Source organism: Mustela lutreola, chromosome 18 (assembly GCF_030435805.1).
Source record: "Mustela lutreola isolate mMusLut2 chromosome 18, mMusLut2.pri, whole genome shotgun sequence".
Taxonomy (NCBI): Eukaryota; Metazoa; Chordata; class Mammalia; order Carnivora; family Mustelidae; genus Mustela; species Mustela lutreola.
This window is the reverse complement of record NC_081307.1, coordinates 3,074,240-3,096,088: the sequence shown is the minus strand read 5'-3', so window position 1 is coordinate 3,096,088 and position 21,849 is coordinate 3,074,240. Positions and strand designations below refer to the sequence as shown.

At 41.8% G+C, this 21,849-nt stretch overlaps 1 protein-coding gene across 8 annotated transcripts in view; it reads right to left on the bottom strand.

Annotated features, from left to right (window-relative positions):
* SH2D4A (SH2 domain containing 4A) overlaps nt 1-21,849 on the bottom strand; it is a 60,747-nt gene that overhangs the window by 15,487 nt on the left and 23,411 nt on the right. For 6 of the 8 annotated variants that reach the window (XR_009349671.1, XM_059156203.1, XM_059156201.1 and 3 more), the window contains 5 exons: nt 11,732-11,860; nt 10,094-10,174; nt 5,476-5,587; nt 3,595-3,802; nt 902-1,032 (listed from right to left, as the gene is read on the bottom strand). Coding sequence is in view for 7 of the 8 variants with exons in the window: in XM_059156203.1 (XP_059012186.1) it covers nt 902-1,032; nt 3,595-3,802; nt 5,476-5,587; nt 10,094-10,174; nt 11,732-11,860 (661 nt within the window). In the remaining variant the exon portion in view is untranslated. The remainder of the gene's footprint in view (nt 1-901; nt 1,033-3,594; nt 3,803-5,475; nt 5,588-10,093; nt 10,175-11,731; nt 11,861-21,849) is intronic. The other 2 variants (XM_059156205.1, XM_059156207.1) reach the window with 2 other exon arrangements.

The following is a 21,849-nucleotide window of genomic DNA, read 5'->3' as shown; positions in this document are numbered from 1 at the left end:
CTTCAACATGATTCAAACCAAGGTTTAGTCCTTTAGGACAAGCATGCTCTGTGAGAGAACCTTATTTTTTTAAGCGCTTCTGTTGTACATAGAGGCAATTAATCCAGTTCCACCACTGACCCTAAAGAAGCCAAATGAGGCAAGAAACTGCTTCTTTTCCTGAAGTTCAAGAAACTGAGAGGACAGTGAAATATGTGCTAGCTAGACAGAAGGCTTGAATTAATCAAATTTCTAGGGTTAAATTAAGAAATGGTTTATTAGGTAATATCTGCTTTGGTCTAACAAACCCACCTGGCAGCTTCAACTACTTAATGGAAACACAGATCAAAATAACAGAATTTTTAGGTTAAAGATCATAAAGTTCAACTCCTTCATTAAATAGGTGAGGAAAATGAGGCTCAGATAACTTGACTTGTTGTAGAGAAAGGGTTTGCTCAGTCACTCAACTGGTAATGAAGAGCTGACCATCTGACAGCTGCACCAGTGCCCTGCCCACCACACCCACGGGCATACTGGACTCTCCCCACTGTGCACGGTGGATGAAAGGCATTGCCATTTGAAGGAAATCACAATCGAGTGCCCGAGGGTCGAGGGTCGAGGGTCGGGAGCAGGAGCCATCGCTTGCCCCGCCCACCCAGCGGTGTTTTATTTGTGGTGACAAATGAACTCACGGCACCCGCAGAGACCCCAACTGCTGACTGTTTTCTAAATCCATCATGAGCCTGCAACTCACCGAAAAACCTTTGAAAAACTGCTGTGTGAAAATAATTTCAAAGACTCTTCTTGGACAGCACAAATAAAAGGAAGCCTTTATTCTTTCTGCCCTCCTGGTGGATTAACAGATGAACACAGCCTCATCTGTCGTCCGATGAGGCTCCGTGGAGGGCAGCTGTGTACTCACCGTGGAACCAGGGAGCTATGGTGTCTGAGGTTGTCTGGTAGCCTGCTCGCAGTGGTAGCTGCTCCTCTTTAAACCACCGAATGATGTCCTCCTGGGCAGAGTTGGACGCTGTCCTCGTCACTCCCTGGTTTCTGAGATTTAGAGAACAGTTCCTCAAGTTAGATTGAACTAACTTGAAAACAATGCCTTCGAAAATCATACATATCCTGTATATATAAATCATGTATAAAGGGAGAGAGAATTATATATACTTGGAGATCTAATTACATGGGCTGAGCTAATGGGAAGTTGGACCCCTAATTACTGCCATTATATACCTAACTCCACAAGGGTTAATCAAAAAAATAGGAAGGAACATAAATCTGTCACTTGTCCTTCCAGTCCTTTAGGGCTAGTCATGGATGTGAGCTTCTGCTGTGTTAATACAAAGATTTTAATTCATTTTTAATTTGAACAAAAGCTCCATTAACTTCTAATTAAAATTTGAGAAAATAAGCATTAAAAAGTGAAATACACCCCCAACGCTATTTTACTTGGGAGCATGTTTTTGCAAACAAATGCAATAAAAAAAAAAACAAAAAAACCCAAAAAACTCTTTCCTAACATTTTCAGTATTAAATTTTTTCTTCTTTTTGTTTCCAACATCCCTGACTTGCTTTCTTCTCTTCCACACTTTGAAGAGGATTAGTTCTGCTAAAGACAGTCTCAGAAATATGAAGTCAAAGAAAGAAGGGTGTTTGAAGATTGATAAGAAAAAGATACAAGCGGTAGAATCATTTTGAAATACATTCAGTCACAGAACTAAAGTTCTGGGATGTAAGTTGATTTCCACTATAAAAAGTAACACTGCAATGTAATAAACACATTTCCAAGTCTCACACAATAATTTTGAGCAGAACTCAGTGTAAAGACAAGGATGAGTTTGGATGAACTGCCAGGACGCCTGTCATGTAAATTAACTTATGACCCTGTGTTCTATGGTAACATGTCCCCACGAGTTACATGTGACATGTATGCCAGATGTACATGTTAAGAATGTACTATTCATGTGCATGCATACATAGAATTTTGGAGAAGATTGACTATAATATTTGACTTTCTTGGGAATCAGATCCTATACACACACGAGATTATATGATGAGTGCTCTTACTAGCTTTCAAATTAGGTTCTTTTTCTTTGGAAAGTCTTTGGAGGTTAAGCGAAAACTCTAAGGACAGCCAGTCTCTGTCTTTTCTTGGGCTGGCTCCTAGCTGACCTTGGTCATACACTGTTGTCCCAGCGCAAAAACCATCCAGTCTGGCTGCCTCACAAGAAGCATTTCATGCAAGTGTGTTACGTTGGAAAAACTTAGCTCACAGCTCGAAACAAAAACTGCCCTTCTTAAGGCCACCTCCACTGCTGTCAATCACATACACCGCGCACTAAAAATAGTGTGGGACAGGCATGTTACACGTCATAGTCACCCCCTTGGAAGAGCCTGGAGAACAGGGGCAGGTACACAAACAGCCCTGCTGGGTATCTGGGGCCAATGCACAGGCCAGCTCAGGCACTGAAGAGGACCCTGGGCAGGAGCTCACACCTTTGTGATGTGTTCACAAAACTGCAAGGATACCTGTTTCTGATTACTTTTCTTGGGTTTTTGTCCGTAAGAAAAAAAATCATTCCCCAAACTGTCACTTTATAGAACATGATCTTTTAGTTCTGGCCCCCACATCCCAAAATGGCAGCTTTCAGTTGAGTAAGTAGAAATAATTATAGTAAAGGAAAAGGTCCACCTTCCTGTTTCCTCTGAGGTCATAATCCCCATTAGGAAAGGCCCTGAAGATCAGTAGTGACTCCAAGCAAAGAAAGATTGGTTTGCTTTCTATTTCTCCGTACGTGTAACAGAGAAGTATTTTTGGTTTTCATTTCAGAAGGCAAGGCTTCTGTTTTGTTTAATGACTATTTGATTCTTCTGGTATATTTTACATAATGTCTTTCTACATATTAGAATATGAAAAAATCCTAATATCCAGGAGAAAATAATTTTATGAACAGTTATCTAACATAAGGGTAAGGGGGTTTCTGCTACGATACCATCATATTTCTCTTCAGGGAGTTTACAAAGCAAACTGTTCTACCTAAGTTCCTATAGCTGGCAAGGCCAAGGCACCATCATGACCAAAAAAGTGTTCATTCAAAGAAGGAACAGTTCCAGACTCAACATATGAACTTGGCTCTGTGTCCCAGCATGAGGACTGCCATCAAATCTTCAATCCTGAGCAATGAAAACACAACTCTATGATGCTGTCCAAGTCAGCAAGCCCTTAGGTTCCTCCTTTGATATCGTTTCCGACTAACAGCGATACTAAGCGCTGATGAGACCCCCTGCCTCTGCTCCTGCCCTCGCCGGCCCGCTTACCACCACGAGGTGGGGTCGGGGGTGGGTGCACTAGCGGCGCAGGGAGGCACTGAACTCGATGCACACCTTCTCTGAGTTCCTGGGAATCTTATTATAACAAACTGTGGATGTTTTATAGATAAGAAGAGGATGAATCCAGACCAGGTGTCTCCAGAAGACAGGCTGAGGTGGGGCAGAACTGAATCACACGGGCAACCCGCCCGTCTGCCCCGCCCAACGGCCCTCCCGCTATTTGTCTTTAATCAGCCAGTTTCAACCGTTACGTTTAAAGCCATCTGTGTGGCTTCTTACCTAAGAGGCTTTGGAGGGTATCCCGCCGGGTTTAGGAAGTGAGGCTTGGGTGGGAGGGGGGGTCTTTTTGGTTTCTGTAGAACTCCTGGGGGGCTTTGTGGTCCCTCACCGCTTCCTTTCTCAGCCGCAAGTGATAGCCTCTTATAGTCTTCCCGCGCTTGTTTAGCCAAAGAGCGTCTCTTCTCATCAGCGGCTTTGGATTTTCGCACTAGAAAAACAAGGAGGTTTGAGAAAGGCCCTGGTCAGGCCACAGAGATGGTGAGAGGAGTCAGCGGGTGATGAGCGCCGTCTCTCAGGAGACTCTGTCTCCTCTGCTGATAACGAACACTCGCCATCAGCGCCTAGGACGCACATAGCTCAGGCCTGCACATTCACAGCTGCCCAGCGCTCCCTGCAGAATTCCTGCCTTTCTAAGGGGGGTTTTAGGACATCCTAAGAGGGAGAAGGAGGAGAAAGAGGAAGGAAGGAGACAGAAATGGAGAACCACGTGTTTGAGAATTTCCTGCATTTGGCAAGACTAAGTGATGAGTCGCAGCCCGAGTTCGAATTCCATGTGGCCGGGAGCCTCTGAATAAGAAGAGGTGGTATCATCCCTCCCGTGCTCAGCTCAGGACATCACTAGCAAAGATCAGGCTCTCAGGAACTCCTCAGTGCAGCGGCTGGGGACGGGGCGAGAGGTCGGTGAGGCTGGCCACAGGTCACACTCAGAGCCCCCGAGAGCTGAACCAAGTGTGAACAGGCCTGCTAGACCAAAAACACAAAATGATTCTCTCCACAATCAGAGAATGTGCTGGTACACATAAAAAGTACCCCAAGGCCACCTTTTAATGTTGCTTTGTAAAACAGAGTGTTTTTTGGTTTTGTTTGGTTTTGTTTTTGTTTTAGCAACACAGCAGTGAAGGGCTCTACTGCAGGATGCTAAGACCAATTTTCCTTGAGTGTGTTTGCACTTCAGGTGTTCTCAGTCAAGCCCCGTTATATCTGACTTCAGAGAGAAGCCAAAAATGTTCCATTACACGAGAACGTCACCGCATGGAAGTGACTGGGTCTTGCAAATATTTTCGCTTCACAAAACTGTCATGTTAATAGTGTTCGTTGTAATGGAACTGAAGACCAGATTCTCTGCATCCTGCAAACACTGTCACTCCCATTCTCCTGTTTCTCCCTCAAGTGGCCTCAAGCGATAACCTGGCTGGTAAACCTCTTTCTGAGTCAGCTGGAAACCCTCATCATGTCTCAAACCTGCCATTTCCCCTAGCGTTGCTGAGCACGCTTGGCTCTGGCTTAGCTTGCACTGACCTCTTCCTGAGAGGGTTTATCTCTGGCACTGCTAACTCAAAAGGAGTCAGGGTCAGGTCATAGGTATGGGAGGGTGCTGATATATCCAATCGGTTATTCCTGGGTTCTTCTATCAAAAAGTTAAGGTGAGTTCACTGTTGAAATTTTAGAAAAGTACAGAATAACAAGAAGAAAAATTCAAGTAAAACTCAAATCCCATCGCTCCAAATAAAAAAAAATAATGTTAACATGTTAATAACCTTCCAGTTTTTTTACTTCTTATACGAAGGCATTTTAAAATAGGAATATTTTTCATACTATTTTATAATTTTTCTTCTTCCAGTGAAAAAACGATATAGCACATCTCAATGGCATTAAACCCTCTTCCAAAACGTGTTTTTTCAGAGCTGTATACCATTCCATCAAACAGTTATATCACAACTGTGATGGTAGAAAGATGAGTGGAGAACGTTTCTACTCTTCTGCTATTCAAGAAGTGACTCCTAAGCCTCTCAACAACCATTTTAAGTACTTCTTAGATTGACCAAGAGAAGGAACTGGCCTGGAGAGTCTAAGGTGTTATGGAGGCCTCTGGGTACTCACGAGATGCCTGCCACTCTGAATCTTCTTTCCAGCTTTTATAAATCTGCTTGGCTTTCTCCTCATCTATTTGTTTTAGTTCTTCATCTTGTGTTTTCTTCTCAGGCTCTTTCTTCTGTTAAAAACAAACAAACAAACAAAAAAAAAAAACCCACACACAAAACCAGAAACAAACACTAGTGAGTAACTCTGGCAGTTTTCTGCCAAGAGGAAGAAGAGGAGTGGGGAGGGGAGGAGTCAGGGGCACCTAGGAGCTGGTTTCTATGTAAGTCCCTCTGGCCCCCTGGCTAGGGAATTTGTTGTTATGGGAAAAGCTTAGAGCGGGTGAGACCTGAAGCTAACTCTATCATGGCCTAGCTGTGCAACCACGTGGCCCGTTACCGAACCTCTCTTGGGCTATCTCTGCTTAAGTAGAATTAGAAAACTACAAATATTTCATAGGGTTACAGTCAGGGTTAACCCATATTTAAAAAGTGTCTCCCATAGGGTGCCTGGGTGGCTCAGTGGGTTAAGCCGCTGCCTTCGGCTCAGGTTATGATCTCAGGGTCCTGGGATCGAGTCCCGCATCGGGCTCTCTGCTCAGCAGGGAGCCTGCTTCCCTATCTCTCTCTCTCTGGCTGCCTCTCCATCTACTTGTGATTTCTCTCTGTCAAAATTAATAAATAAAATCTTAAAAAAAAAAAAAGTGTCTCCCATAGTCTGTAACACATAGTAAAACTCAATAAATACCCATTTTCCTCAAACATCACTTTACTGTTTTAAAGTGAAATCCCTCAAATAGTGTGTAAACACGGCTTCATGGCACCAGTCTAAACACTGCAGTATCCAATAGGCTCCATAAAAATAACAGCACATTTCTAGAGCAATCTCAGCCGTACCTCCATGTGCCCTCAAACCAGTGTCTAAAAATGTGGTACTGGGGGCACCTGGGTGGTTCAGTTGGTTAAGGGTCATCATGTCATGATCCTAGGTCCTGGGATCGAGCCCCCATATCGGGCTCTATGCTCATCGGGGAGTCTGCTTCCTCCCTCTGCCTTTGCCCCTCCCCACTGCTCATACTCCTGCTCTCTCTCTTTCTCAAATAAATAAAATCTTTATTTATTTATTTTTAAATATTATTTATTTATTTATTTGACAGAGAGAGAGATCACAAGTAGGCAGAGAGGCAGGCAGAGAGAGAGGAGGAAGCAGGCTCCCTGCTGAGCAGAGAGCCCGATGTGGGACTCGATATCAGGACCCTGAGATCATGACCTGAGCCGAAGGCAGCAGCTTAACCCACTGAGCCACCCAGGCGCCCTCAAATAAATAAAATCTTTAAAAGAATTATTTAAAAATATGGTACTTACACATTTTAGGTGACCCAAAAAGGAATATTTTTTTGTTTTGTTTTTTAAATTTTTACAAAGCATCCTCTTAGAGAAAATATAAAATAAGAAACACAAGTCTTCCTTAAAAAGGGAATTTGTTTTTCAAGTTGTAAATATACAGAACACAAAAATGATCATTTTAACCTTTTTAAACATTGTGGAAGAATACACATAACATAAAAACCATGTTAGCCATTTTGAAGTGAACAGCTCTGTGGCATTAAGTACACTGAAGGGAATTAGTTTTTAACTAAAGAAAAACTCACGCCAAATCACTTAGACCTAAAAAAGTACTTTATTTGGGTATTGCCTTCTGAGCGCTTACTAGAAAACTGAATTTAGTACTTGGTGAACCAGATAAAAGCCACGGTCACCTATACTAACGAAGGAAGCTGAGAGGGTCAGAAAAGGCTGACCGTGCTTGGTTTTGCATCTCAGAATCGACAGGTATTTTTGTGTGTGTGTGTGTGTGTGTGTTTTCCTATAGAAAGATAAAGACATTATGTTAAATTATCTCACCCCAACTAAAATACAAACCTTGATGTTGTGAAACCCATTTTTGACCACTGTGGGAAGTCATAGATCACAATTAATATAGGAGGTGATCATTCATTCACTCTTTCATCTCAGATGTAACTAAACTTTCATGTATTTATTATCTTCATTTTTTTCCTTACTTTCTTTTCTTTTCTTTTCCTGCCTAGAGCTAAGCCCCTTTTGTTTCCTCTTATTATAAAAAACAAACAAAAAACCCCACAAAAACCCCACCAAGCTTTTGGTGTTTTAAATGACTGTTAAAATTTGTTATCACCTTACTGAAGCCATGTATAAACCTGAAATACCTAAAAAGTACTGCTAGCAATTTCTAAACTTAAACAGAAAAAAAAAAACCTTGAAAGTGGAACTTTGTTCGTCTTCCACATGCATATTTTAAAATGATTTAAAATGATTAGAAAAGACCTATAACATTAAACCACAATAGCGTATATGGGTGCTTAGGAAAAGCAAAAAGTTTACAAAGTAAGTCTACTTAAGGAGAAATATTCACTAATAATGCAGGTGGTATGTGGTTGAAGACAAATGTTGGGGAGTGCTGTAGCTAGAAAATCATATTTCTCTTTGACGTGTAGCATCACTATGTTTGGGGCACAGAGGGGAAGGAGACAAATTAACGAGCGTCGCAGAGTAAAGGGTGAGATGAGCCCCGACCACTCTATTCATTCCAAAGCAGCTAGAAAACTTAAGTACTTTTCCTGATTCTCTAAGAATTCCTTCAGAAAATTTACTTTTAGCCAAATCTTTACAGGTTGGTCTTTATGTCCTCTACTTAGGAAACCAAACCATTATTCCATTTTTAGAAGTTTTTGTAAGAAGCATGTAGGTCCAGGATGGGGATGGTGAGCCAAGCACGGGAAAGTCAGGTAGAGGCTGAGGGGTGAAGGGGCAACAGGGGTGAGGCTCGACACTGGTCCAAACTCCCACAGGTGAGGTTTATATACATGAGGGTGGGCAGTTCAATGTCAAAATATCTCCCACGGAAACCCTCTTATCCCAGCTTGTTAATGGAAATACCACCAGTTTCCTCATTAGACCCTCTCCACTGCCTCCTAAGTTGAAAAGCTCTGTTTTACTATCTTTGTTCTCCAGAGAAGCTGGGTAAGTGATCTATCTGCTCACTCATTCTCTTGAGTTCCCATATAATTTCTTAAGTTAGAGAAGGAATGCATTGGCCCATGGCACGCATTCTCATGAGAGGGTGTGAAGACTAAAAATCTGGCTGTCTCACATCTAAAAATGCTTGAGAACCTTCTAGGCTATCCTCCTTATTTTGGAGCCAAGAAAGTTTAGCTCTCTCTTTTCCATCTAGACTCACCCTCTAGATGGTCTCATCTTTCATCATGGCTTGATATAACACCAAGATATCAGGTTCCTTACAAAGGTCTACATGTTTCTCAACCCTAATCTCCCTTCTCATTCACTTTCCTGCTGTTCTTGACTATGTCAAGTGTGCTCTTGCTTTTGTGCCTTCATACTCGGTGTTGCCTCTGCTTGGGACATAAGGTCCCCCAGTCTCCACATGGCTCCGTCCCTCATTACGTCAGGTCTCTCTTCCAGTAGTGCCTTCTCAGAACATCTCTATAAAAAGTCAGTCCCCACCCTCCCAGCATTCCTCAGCTCCCTTATCCTGCATTATTTTTCTCCACAGAACTTATGACTTCATAGAAGTGTTTGTTGTCTGTCTCCCTCATCCAGAATATAAGCTTCCTGAGGGCAGGGATTTTATCTGTTCTGCTTATAGTGCTTTCAATGCCTGTAACAGAGCCTAGCACACAGAGAAACTCCATGGACATTGGTTAAATAAATACAAAGATCCTTTGTTTTTCTATCATTTAAAATGAAACAATGTAATCCAGGCAGTGTTACTGAAATTTTCCTTTAGATGCTCTACTGCTACTGTTTTAGAAAGGTACATATTATACCAACAAGATTCATACCGGGACTACACTGCAAAAATTCATCATAGTTTCTTGAAGGCTATCCCAGTTCACACATGTCCCTGCAGATCGCACTGTCCACTGGAAAGAGGGCCTCCACCATGGCTCCGCCTCAGGCCTGTGGTCATACAGAACCTTCTCTTTACAGCTTCACATTTTACATTACTTTTTCAAACTTTCTGCAGGTCAGATCTACTATGGTTTCCACCTGCCCATCTATGCTCCATTTTTTGTGAGGAATGTATGCTGGGATATAGTCTAGCACAATGGAGGAAAGAGGCTCTGCCTGGAGGGAGAATCACATCTGGAAGGGCATGTGAGAGATCTGAGTGCCCAAAGGAGCTCCTGGCACAGTGGGCATGGATGGTTCATCGAACAGGATCCAGCTCACAGAAACAACGAACACATAAGGAACCTAATTTGAATTCAAGGTTTCTGCCAAGTTAAATGCTTCATTTATCGCTCCCTGAGAGCAGTCTTCCTTCAGTGTTTGCTGCAGCCCAAGATGTTGTCTCTGTGTTAGATGTTCCGTGAGGAGTTTAGCAGATATGTCTTGGCATCTATTCTTTCTACGATACTCAAGACTTTCCCAACTCCAGATAAATAGGTAAAGATGAAGAGCTATCTTCACAAGCTTTTAAAGACAGATTTCACATCTGCTGCTTTCGTTTCTGCATGAGACTAATATCCCAATTTGTGAAACATTAGTGGCAATGGCTATGCATTTAGCCCCCTGAAGACAGAACGTTAAGTCTTTACCTGGTGAAATCCATATGCCTTCATACGATTGATAGAATCTGCCAACATTTGTTGAATATTTCTTGAGGAACTGGAGAGTGACTAAAAATTAAATGAAACACGTTTTTATACCATTTAGAACTACAATGCAATTTCAGCAGATAATCTGTTCATGCTTCCCTTGTTTCAATGTCCCCTAACGTGCTGCACCCCCACAGGTGGATGCACCAAAGCTTCCCACCAGCACCTGAGTTCCTGAGTCATTAACGACGGAGGCAGCAGGTGTGCGAAGCTTTAGCCTGCCCACTCAATAGGGCTTAGAAATGAATTATGGCTCGAGATCCTGGAGCTGGTGGTTTACTCATGACAAGTGAGTTTCTGTATTTTGTTCCCAGCTGGCCCCACGGCCCCTGAATAACTTCTAGACATCACCATTATTCCTTAATTTAAATTCTCTTCTTCTCTTAATCCCTGTTCGACCACATCCCCTGTTTTTGGTTAGACCAGAAAAATGCTTAGTCTCTGCCATTTAACTGCATGTGCCTCTCTCTCTCTCTCTAGGTGGGAGCAGCAGCAGGAATGAAGTATCAGTTCCCTGCCTGGGAGCCCTGCCCACTTGCCCCGCCTGATCGCACTCCCTTCCCTCCTCTCCCAGCCCTGTTACCCAGCCCCGTGTCTGGGTTCATGCCATTCTGGACAGATTTCCCAGGAGGCAGCTCCTCCCAGTGGGGTTCCCAGATCCATTGCCTGGATTCCCTGGTGTATCTCCTGCCTGCCGCATGTCAACTGCTCAGGCATCGTGACTGAGCTGGCATGTCACACTGAGTGCCTCTTTAGACCAGGTCAGTTATACAGGCCCCTGTCACCGGGTCCCTGGCCTGAATGCAGAGTCTGGACCAAGTCCCAGCGTGAAAAGCCACACATCGTTTACAGCTTAATAGAGCCACCTGCAGCCCATATTACCAGGATTTATGTGTCTTGTGCCTGAGGATTCGCTCCTGAATTTTGATATTGATCAGAAACTGTCAGAAAATTTTCAGAAAAATGTTGGTACCAAAATTCAGTGTGGAGCACAGGCCGTGTAATAAACCAGTGTGGATATTCAATTTTGCCCCCTTCTTAACAGTAGCTACACTGCATTTCCCAGCTGCCCTAGCAGTTAGGTGTGCCCATGGGAATAAGCCATCTCCACTATAATACAGGTGATAACTGGTATCTGCCGCTTCTATTCTAGTCCTTAAAGTCTCCTTCCCACATGCCTCTAGGCCACTTCCCCCTTCCTAGGCTTACTGCTAAAAACTGGAGGGCCATCAAAAGCCCGAGTCCCTAACTGACTGGGCGGACCTGGGCCCTCCTGAATCAGAACCCATCCTGGATGTTTTAAGAGAGAAAGATGAACTTCTGTTATGTTTTGACCATTGCGTTTTTGGTCTGTTTGTTACAAAATTTTCATCTATATTAGTTGATAAAACTGGCCATGGCAGTTGCTGGTGGCACTCTTCAAGCCTTCTGCTGGTTTTTTTTTTTTTTTTTTTTTTTTTTTTACTAATCATGGGGAGTGCTATTAGGGCTAATTCCACTGGTGGCTACTAGTCATGGAAGGACCATAACGACCAGGCATGGTGACTTAGTCAGTCTTATTTTTATTACTCACAACACCTCTAATGAATGGGCAACACAATGCCCAATTATCAGAGGAAGAAACTGAGTCGCAGAGGAGTTGTGTATCTTGCTGGCATCACACAGCTGACTTGTGCCAGAGTTTATAGTTTTTCCACTATGTTGACACTGTAACGACAGGAAATAAGCTCTAGGTCAAAAGTTTCTTTATGCCTATTACTTGGCAAAAAATGAATCCTATAGGTTTCAAAATTACTACTTACAATATTCTGTCTTGATTTTATTTTAATATTATAAAAGAATAAAAGAATACATAGCTTCTTTGCATCCAAAATAGCACAGTAACCAGTTCTTATTTATGAACAGGTTAGGATTATCCCAGCAGGTTTTGTGTATGTCTGCTCAAAAGTCCACAGCAATTTTGAAGGGTTTGGGCTTGCAGTCTCTGAATAAATGTCTACCATAAGGAATGTGAGTTTTAAAAACAGGCTCACTCTCCCTTTCTTCAATGCGGTAAGATCTGTGGGGCATCATTTTGCATAAAGGATCAGTTTCTCTATGTTGAAAATTAGGAGGCAGGTAACCACCCTCCCTTGCCTCCTCATGCGCAGTAGATAAGGTTCCAGTTTCGGTGTCTACACCCCTGGTCTCCCCACTGGTTTGTCACAGGACCTGGACAGATGCAGCCAGCACAGCTTTGGACCCAGGATTTGTCAGTGGCACCTCCACCAGGCTCAGCCTTTAAGCTCTCCAACAAACTCTCAATTGTTTCCTGAATTACCATCAGGCTAACAGCCATCTGACATGTCTCTTTTAACATATATTTTACTTTGTCAAATATTTTTCACCCCATCACTTGCCAATTACTGTTACGGGTATAATACCTTAAGCATACTGTGTGAGTTATTCTTTATCCCTTAGAATTATTTGTTCAACTGAATGATTCATCTTATATACACATATAACACTATTTTTTCAACACTTGCTTTTTGCTTTATTATCTTAATTTTTTTCCATCATCTATCTATCTATCATCAAAGGCAAACTACCCCGAGATGGACCACTTTGGCATGCAGATTGTTTTTTAACTAAAAGCAATAAAAACACAGCACATTCAGGAAAATCTCTTTACCTCCCCACCTCAACTGCCTAAAAGAATTTAGATAAAGGACCTGCTCCAGGAAGAGAACTATGCTATAGATAACTACATTATACTATGAACTAGATATGGCAAGGCCTGTCTGATCAAAGTCCTCTGTGTCCCATTCTTTCTGAGTGACCAGGCAAACATTTGTTCCCCAAACATTTACTCCTCTTCATCTTCCTGTGAATTACATTCATTCCCTTTAAGTCCCAGGCCCTTAGCCTCTTTCTCCTTAGTTCAGGATGATATATATACCTCATTTTGCTTGACTGTCTTTGGAATTTCCAGGTCTGTGTGGTGTTCCCATACAAATGAAACCAAATTTGATTTTCTCCTGTTAATCTATCTCATGTCAATCTGATTCTTAGTCTGGCCAGAAGGACCTTGACAGGCAGAGGAAATTCTTCCTCCCTGACACCAGCATTTCGACACTCTCACTGCTTTTGCGCTTATCAGAAATGATGAGGTTATTCATATTCTTAAGATAATTCAAAACTAAGCACAGACACACAAACCAGACAATGGAACGTTTTGTGATGCTGGGGTTGAAGGGACCAGTGTGACCAGCAGCACCACCTGCTGGGGCCAGTCAGAGTTGCCGGCCTTTCTTTGTTGGAAGGTTTAGGTTGTGTCTTCAGTGTACCAAAGCTCAAAGTTGGTTCTTGAGTAGAAGAGTCTGAGCATAAATAATTTTCATTACTTTAACAACCACCCAGTTAACAATCACATGATACTTCTACTGAAGTACTTCTATATGACTAAAATATACTGTAAACTTCGAAATTATTCACATATACTAAGAACCACATGTATAAAAATTGTAATTTTCTATGTGAACCAAGATTTGCCACTATTCCAAAGTGCTAAAATAATATGAAGAACTAATCAAGACTTGTGTACAGCACATTCGTTCAGATACACTTACATGTTCTACAAATCCATGGAATACAAGTTCAATGTAATAGACTAAAAATAGTATGGTCCAAAAGAGATTTCCTTTATTAAAAAACAAAACCAGATTACTGGCTCAAAGGTGACGATTAATGATGTTAACACCAGATGGACACAATGTGAGGAGTACCGCTGCTGCTCTGAGCATTCTCAGAGTGAAGGTAAAGGGGCTTCTTAGAGAGGGAACCACCCCTCTGAAGCTTCCATATGATGCTGTGTTCCAGGGAATATACTCTTTAGTTATTCCTATTTGTAACACAAGAAAGAGATGAAAGCTACCACCTACTTGCATAATTTTTCTTTCAAAGCACTTTCAAGTCCAATACATCATTTGACCTTCATTATCAACCCCAAAAGGGTGTCAAAGCAGGTACTGTCCCCTTTACCAAAGAGGTAAACTGACCTGTTAATAGGTAGGAAAGCAGAGACAGAAACCCATGTCCTCTCGATGACTACAGCTTGCTCCTTCCATGGGGTGTCCCAGAGAGAACATATGTTTGTTCTCATGCATACAAGGAAGCCTCTGCAGCCCCCTCCCATTTGCTGCATTAAAGATGTGTCTGTAGCTGCTGAAACTATGGGCAGAGTTAAAGCAATCTCATATTTCCTTTATTTAAAAAAAAAAAAACAACAACACTGCCACTGAATATTTATGCAAAACTCCACAAAATAACGTGAAAACTTGAAAGCTAGTGACATCAGAAGCTAGACCGAGTCAGAATGGTCCTCTCTAGTCAGTGTAGGCCCGAGTAGATCTGGGAGTGGAGCCCATCTGTACTGACCAAAGGGTGGCATGAATGTGTATGTATATGTATATCTTGACTACCATTAAACTTAAAAGCATGGGAATTCAAATCTATATAATTTGAATTATAGCAATTGGATTATCAATTGCTATATTATCAAAAGATGCTATAGCAACATCAATAGTACATGGTTACAAATTATATTTCCCCCAGAGATTATGTGTCTTATGAGGATTATTCTAATTATATTCACTTTTAAAATGTGATCTGAAAAATAGTTCATTCTGGTTTTTAACCTAACATGCACTCTGTTTAAAAGTAGGGTTATGCAATTTATTAACTCCACATAAACCAGAAAGCTCCAATAAACAGAAAATTTTTAGCATTCAACTTTAATGGTGAAGATGAAAATGACGAGTTAACAGGCTAAAACCAAGAGTTTACTTCTGAAAACAAGCTACTCATTTAAGTATTTAGCTATCTTGTTCTTACACCTCTTGAATCCACGGTATTCCTCATAGACCACAGGTTAGAATAATAACCTCCATGAAGGCAAAAGACCATATGCGCTTAATTCACTGTTATCTGGGGACCCAGCAAACAGAACAGTGACTGGCACTTAGTAAAGGCCTCAGTAATAAGTATTTGGTGCATGAATGAACTCACCATAAATTCTGAAGTACTTTCTTAATCATTAAAAAATATTCCATCTAGTTTTAATATTAATCAAAAGAGACAACCAAAATTCTCTGAAAATTGATGGCCTGTAACTCACCTAGTTTGCTAACCAGGTTACTGGAATAATCCTATTACCAACAATTTTAAATAAAACTTCCCAATGATGACTATAATAGGAAGCATTTGAGCATACTGGAATTTAGCTTTTTTCTTTCTAAAATAATAAGAGAAGCAGAATAATGAGACTGCCTTGATAAAGTTACAAAGGAGAATAATGTATAGGGTGTGGAGACACCTTCCAAAGGCCAACTAGACTAACAAGATGAAAAATGGGACAATCAATTTTACTCGTGAAAATATGGTACATGGTCCCTATGGGATGATTTTTCTGAAACGTGAATTAGGACAACAGAGACCCTAGGGAATCTTTCTCCTACTTTGCTAACATTGTACCTAATAAAATCTATGCAGGGGGACTACTGAATGGCTTTACTTAAAAGTACAGCAGACTCTAATACGGTGTGTAGTTTTATGGCGCATCTTTAAATAGCACACTGAGTTTATTTTGCACATATTAGAGCATCAGACTGTCATAGTGGATGAACATCTGTCCATTTCCATTGCACCCTCCTCCTACATCCCTCAAAGCAATGTGCAAACAGCAGAACTGGGCAGGGATATGTTCATAAAATACAATAATGCAGAACTGGTAAGGGCTGTTAGGGCAAAGCATTTCAGATATGAGAGAGTTCCAAAGGCCACTCTCACCGTCCCACCAAGGACACACATGATATATGTTCCATGAAAAATGAAAAGAAGACAAGCAAGGGAAATAAAGTAATTATTAAATATAAAGTGTAAGGATAAAGTAATAAGGGATAGTTAAGAGAACAGACAGAGTCTTAAAAGTATGATGGCTATGGGAAGTCTTGACACAGTGGAATATAGGAACTGAACTATAAATGATAGAAAACAATATTTATGTCATACATAATACTATAAAAAACATTTCAGTATAAAGGACCTCATGTTTCCAGACTCCGTATTCCATAATTTCTTCCTGGCACACTACTTTTAGTGAGTTAGATAAGTGAATTACTGTAAATATCATGCAAAATAAAGTTGTGTTACCGACTTCATAATGTGCAGTTCTCAAGACTAGAAATGTTTTTCTCTTTTGTCATTTACTTTATAGTAAGCATTTTATACAACAAACTGCTTTTAAAAACACAGCAGCTTAAATGGTTTCTAAAGCCCTAGGATTTTGTAGTTCTACTTTATATAAAATGTTATTCTACAGACTACCACGAAATTCTATTACAGTTACATGGAAACTACCTGGGTAATTGTGTAACTTTCTGATTATGGCTCTACTTTTTAATTAATAAAATGAGAACAAATCCCTTGTCTGTTTTTGCCTAGTTCACCCAACACTTTATCTCTTACAAAAACAATACTGAAATGTTTCCTGCAGGTGTACTAGAAGGGAATATATATCAAGGCAAACAGTTACTGTTTGGGGATTATCCCTCTTTTTATTTCACATCTGTTGAAAAGAAATCTACGGGCCCCAAATGGTGGCACTTGGGTTGAAGCTCCAAATCAGTAAACCAAGACTTAATACCTAACCTAACTGCAGTTTCAACCCCCCAGAAACTGACCTTCCAGCAGTCAACACGGGAATTTCCTGGTCAGCACTAGGAATTTTACTGATAGACCCCTTCCGTTCCCTTAGGAGGGTGACCTTGCCTAAAACAATGGATTCTTTGCTAATAATTTCCTTTTCTCCACTCCCTCTCCACTTTCCTTCTCTGTAGCCCTTTGGAGCTCCCCTCTACTCGCTAGACAGATGCTACCCAATTCATGAACCAATTAATAAGCCAGTTAGATCTTTAAAATTTACTCAATTTAATTTTTGTTATTTAACACACTCAATTCAGTCCTCAAAATTCTAGCCTGCATTTCAGGAATACATTTTCCCATTCTGTTGACATTGGGGTTTCTTATTATAAATGTGAACCCAACTCCCTTCAGGGCTTGATGATATAACTGTGTGCAGATAAGAGTCAGGCACCGCCAGCATGGTTCCGCCACCCCCAGGTACAAGGGCATCTACTCCAGGTGGGGTGCAGACTTCACCCTGCCTACTCACAAAGCTTTAGCACTCCTCTCCAAGGCACCATGATCTAAGACTACTTTACTAATACACTAATTTACACTATTTACAAAAAGCACAAGCCACATATAACCCAAAACTTTGGTTGCTCTACAAGTAGCACCTGGAGAAAAATAAGGGTCCAAAAAACCCAATTCTTTTCTATTCTTTCAAAGAAGTGGTCCTCATCTTAGTATCTTGCTTTGGAGTCTCTCCTTTATAGAGGCAAACAACCAAAATGCAGATTTAGACAACTGCTGGTTTCTGAGCAGAGCGCAAGCTTAACTTTTGGTTCGGAAGGGATGTATGGAAGAAGGAAAACCCAAGTGGAAGTCCTTCATCATGTCTGAAAATAGTTTCACAGGGTGCTCCTTCACTGCTGTCTACTGATGGGAACACAAAGCTATGAGTTAGAATAGCACTTAAAAATATAACTGAATACCACCATGGTGTCAAGGTCAAGGTTACAATAAAAATTTACAGTTTAGTAGCTTTTTTTTTTTTTTTTTAAATCATTCTGTTATAGTAAAATGACAGATTTAAAAACATACCAGAGCCTTGGGACAGTGCATGCAAACCCGTGCATGTGCACAAAGTAGGGGTAGAGACGTGTCATCTCTAACGCTCGTTCTTTAAGGATATGAAGAGTAGGACTCTTGTTCAAGGCGTTTTAATCTATGAGCCTCAAGCCTCAAGGTTTTTTGTTTGTTTGTTTGTTTTGTTTTCTTAAGAATGCTTTGACTCCTGGATGTTTGTGTTCTAATTTTTTTAGTCTTCTGTTTTGCAGTATGGTTCACTCTGAAGGCCATTTGTACAAAAATAACAAGTAATTCTCTGGAGATAAAATCTACAAGTGGACAGATCTAGTTTTATTCAAGGTCCCCTTTGGGGCAAGGACAATCAGTTTACTGATTAATGAGTTCCCAGCCTACAAAGGGGCTTAGCTTTGAATTAGCATGCTCTGCTTGTCTCCCGGGCACACTGAGAACCGTTCTGTTCTCCCCCCAATTCTCTGGCACAAGAGTGGGGAAAACACTGACAGCATCCAGAGGACTGTCTACACCCAGGTCCCTAAGATCTCCACTTAGCTGTGGGAGATAACCAAACACCCAAACTCCCCAGGAGGGGATGCTTCACACAGGGCATCATCTGTCATTTTCTCTGGCTCCTATTAACTCCACCTTGCACATGCTTTTGCCTGGGAATGGCATCTGCTTCCCGACTTGCAGGTCTCAGAACCTGGCTGGGTGACAGCTAAATCCTGGTATTTACTATCACCTCTGGTTCAGTAACAGCACTCAGGATAACTAAGTGTTCAACCGTGATCCACTGAGAACCACAACATTCTCACTGAATGTTAAGCTGAGCATCATTTCTGTTCTCCATGTACTATCATCACTGCCAAAAACAAGGACAGGGTCGGTATTTTGCAAAGGGCAATAGCTTTTCAGGATAAGAACCATACTCTCAGCTCTAATCCAGGCATCGCTTCAGCCTCCTACTCAGACTGCACAAACCATGGAGCCTACGCCCCCCCTCCCCCACCCCCAGCTCTTCATCTGAACAGTGAAAAGGACCAAGGTTGGGCTCACGATAAACACAGCATCTTATAACTGAAGAACTTCAGGGAATAATTCTTATGGCTTCTATCAGATGATGCTGGGCAAGCACCCTCATGTTTATAAAATTTCTCAGCTTCCTTTGTAAAGAAACAGAGTTGCTAATTTAATCCCTATATTATAGAAGGAATTGATTCCTTATAGGATACTGCCTGGAGTCACAGAGCTGCCTGGAAGGACTGAAGCCTCCATTCCCAGACAAGAGGTCCGGCCCTGTGTCAATGGTACGGTTTTACAGTATCTGGTACTTAATCGGGGAGTCTTACCTTTGGCTATCTATTTGTTAAAATGAAAATTTTAAATCACCGTAAGTATATTCTTTAAAAATTTTTTTCATACAGATTATCTTTGTGAAGAAAATTGTTCTGAGACTGGATCCCAAGTTTTCTAAACCCTGAAGTGGGGATCCAACAACTCTTCTCAAAACTCCTTGATTTATGGCTCTAAGGGTGAAATAGAAATTCTTCAACCTTGGACTTGGGGCAAATCTTTCATTATTCTACAACAGATCTCCTTAGATGAATTCATCTGCTAATGAAGATACAAAATAAATCATTATTATATCGGTATAAAATAATCCAAAGGCAAACCTATAGATTGGGCTATTTAGTGTTCTGGTTCTGTTAGGTGTTAGACAGTTTGGTAGTCAGGGCTGGGGTCCCCAACAAGAAGATATGGAATCAGGACAGCTAACACAAAACACCACTGACATCCCATTTTGCAACTTAGACAGGACCATACTAGCGTTCTGCTTTGGTCTTTGCAAAAGTGACTTCTGTAAAATATCCTAAAGTAAAAGAATTAACCACAAAACATTTGTCACCATCATGGGCAAAGGGCAGTTAAGACACAAGCCCCCAGATGTCAGCAAAATAGACCACCCACACATGGACATTAACCTAAATACGTAGACAGATACGTGACCAGAGCCCTGATTGGCAGGACTCTGCACACCCTGATTGCTGAAGATCGTTCTGCAAAACAGCCCCCCAAAATCCCTAAACTTAGAAACTCCAAGGGCATCACTCTTGGGCCCCCTCCCTCTCTGGGAGCTTTATACTCTTGCTCAATAAACTGCTTTGTTGCCCACCACTGTTTGGTCTACCTCTTCATTCTTCAAAGAGGCCAAAGTGACCAAAACCTGCAGGCACTAAAGACAGAAAATCCTGCAATAGTTCTGTGGAGGGAAGGGTACAACTCTCTACATTTTTTCTATGTGAGAAGATTAGCTCTTTCCCAGGTGGGCTAAAAGATACAGTTTGGAGTCTGGGGTGAAAGGCTGTGGAAAAAAGCTTGGAATAAGATTAGGAACAGGAAGCCGATTAACTGAGAAAGACCCCAGAAATGAGACTGGGGTCACCTCAGTCTTGTACTACTGGCCTTGAACCTCACATCTTTGCCTAAATTCTGCTTGAAGATGAAAGTGCAGACCTCACAGTGAGGCCTATCCATTGAAACTCTACAGAAACTCTCCTTTACGGCTATAGTGAGGTGAAAAATATTCGACTTCAGGTCACGCCTATGGATGCTGTTTTAGCATCATGAATGTTTAGAGCTGGCAAAACGTATGAGCAATCATCCCAGCAAACATCCCATTTCAACAACTGACTGACAGCCAACAATCTGAATAACTGTGAACAGGATTCTTTCCAAAGCTTGCAGGTAAGAACCCTCCTCAGCCTGAACCTTGATTTCTGCCTCCTGAGACCTCAAACAGAGGACCCAGCCAACCCTTGTCAGAATTCTGACCAAAGGAGCTGTCATTATTTGGTCCATTTGGTTTACAATAACTTGCTGTGGCGACAATAGAAAACATACACGAGACAAGGCCAGCTCTTTGGGTCATGTGGCTTCTCAGCTCCTCAAATGTGCCCCCTCCAGGTCCCAACCAAAGTACTTTCTCCAGTCAGACTGCTCTCTGCCCTGCACCCCCACACATGACGCTTTCCTTTTTCTCACAGACATTCTGCGGTTCCCTCTGGCCTTGGGTCTTCCCCTGTTCCTTTCTTCCACAAAACCGGGTGAATCCTGGCCACTCTCCAGCTGGAACTCCTACCTTAGTACTAAGTGCCTCTCATCTTCTAACTCCTGATGGGTGAAGACCTTGTCTGGTGGCTCTGTTGTGGCTCCATACCACCTCTCACTACACGTATCGGGACCCTGAGGAATACCTGCTCAGAAAAGCACTGATTCAGTCCATCCTGCCAAGCCGTGCAAGATCTTCACACACCTGCAGCCTGTGCACAGGACATGCTCATATAGAGGAGGCAAGGCTTCAAGCATTTCTAGCTCAAACAACCCCTTGGATTTGTACTAGACTTTGGCTTTTCAAGCATTCCCAAATGTATTATCTCATGTAATTAAAATAAAAAAACACCATGAGATAAACAAGGTGGGTATTTTTTAATTCCCCGTTTTTATAGTTGAAAAACAAGAGGCTCCAAAAGGTTCAGAGATTTGCCTAGCTAGGCGGACACACCGCTCTGAAGATCTGGGGGAGATCTGGGAGAGAAACAGCATGGCAGAGCCGTGAGCTCTGGGAGGCACCACTGCTGTGAATCAGACTGTCGCCAGGTTTCCAAGCAGTTTGATTTAACCGTGTCTGTTTCTCCACTGCTTCCCCAGCCCTTCTTCTTCCTCTCTCCCCCTGTTTTCTTACAGGAAAAGTTCTTCTGTTTAATTTTAAAGCATTCCTGCTTTAGGGAAAAAATCCCCAAACTCTCATTCCAATAGTAGGATCATTCAGATACTGATGTGAATACCTTCCCTGGGGCACAGTGAGATGTCCAGAGTGCTGGCCCTGAATTAGAGGACCAGGTTTATGGCCCCAGCTCTGCCTCTGATCAGGCTTTGCAAAAACCACT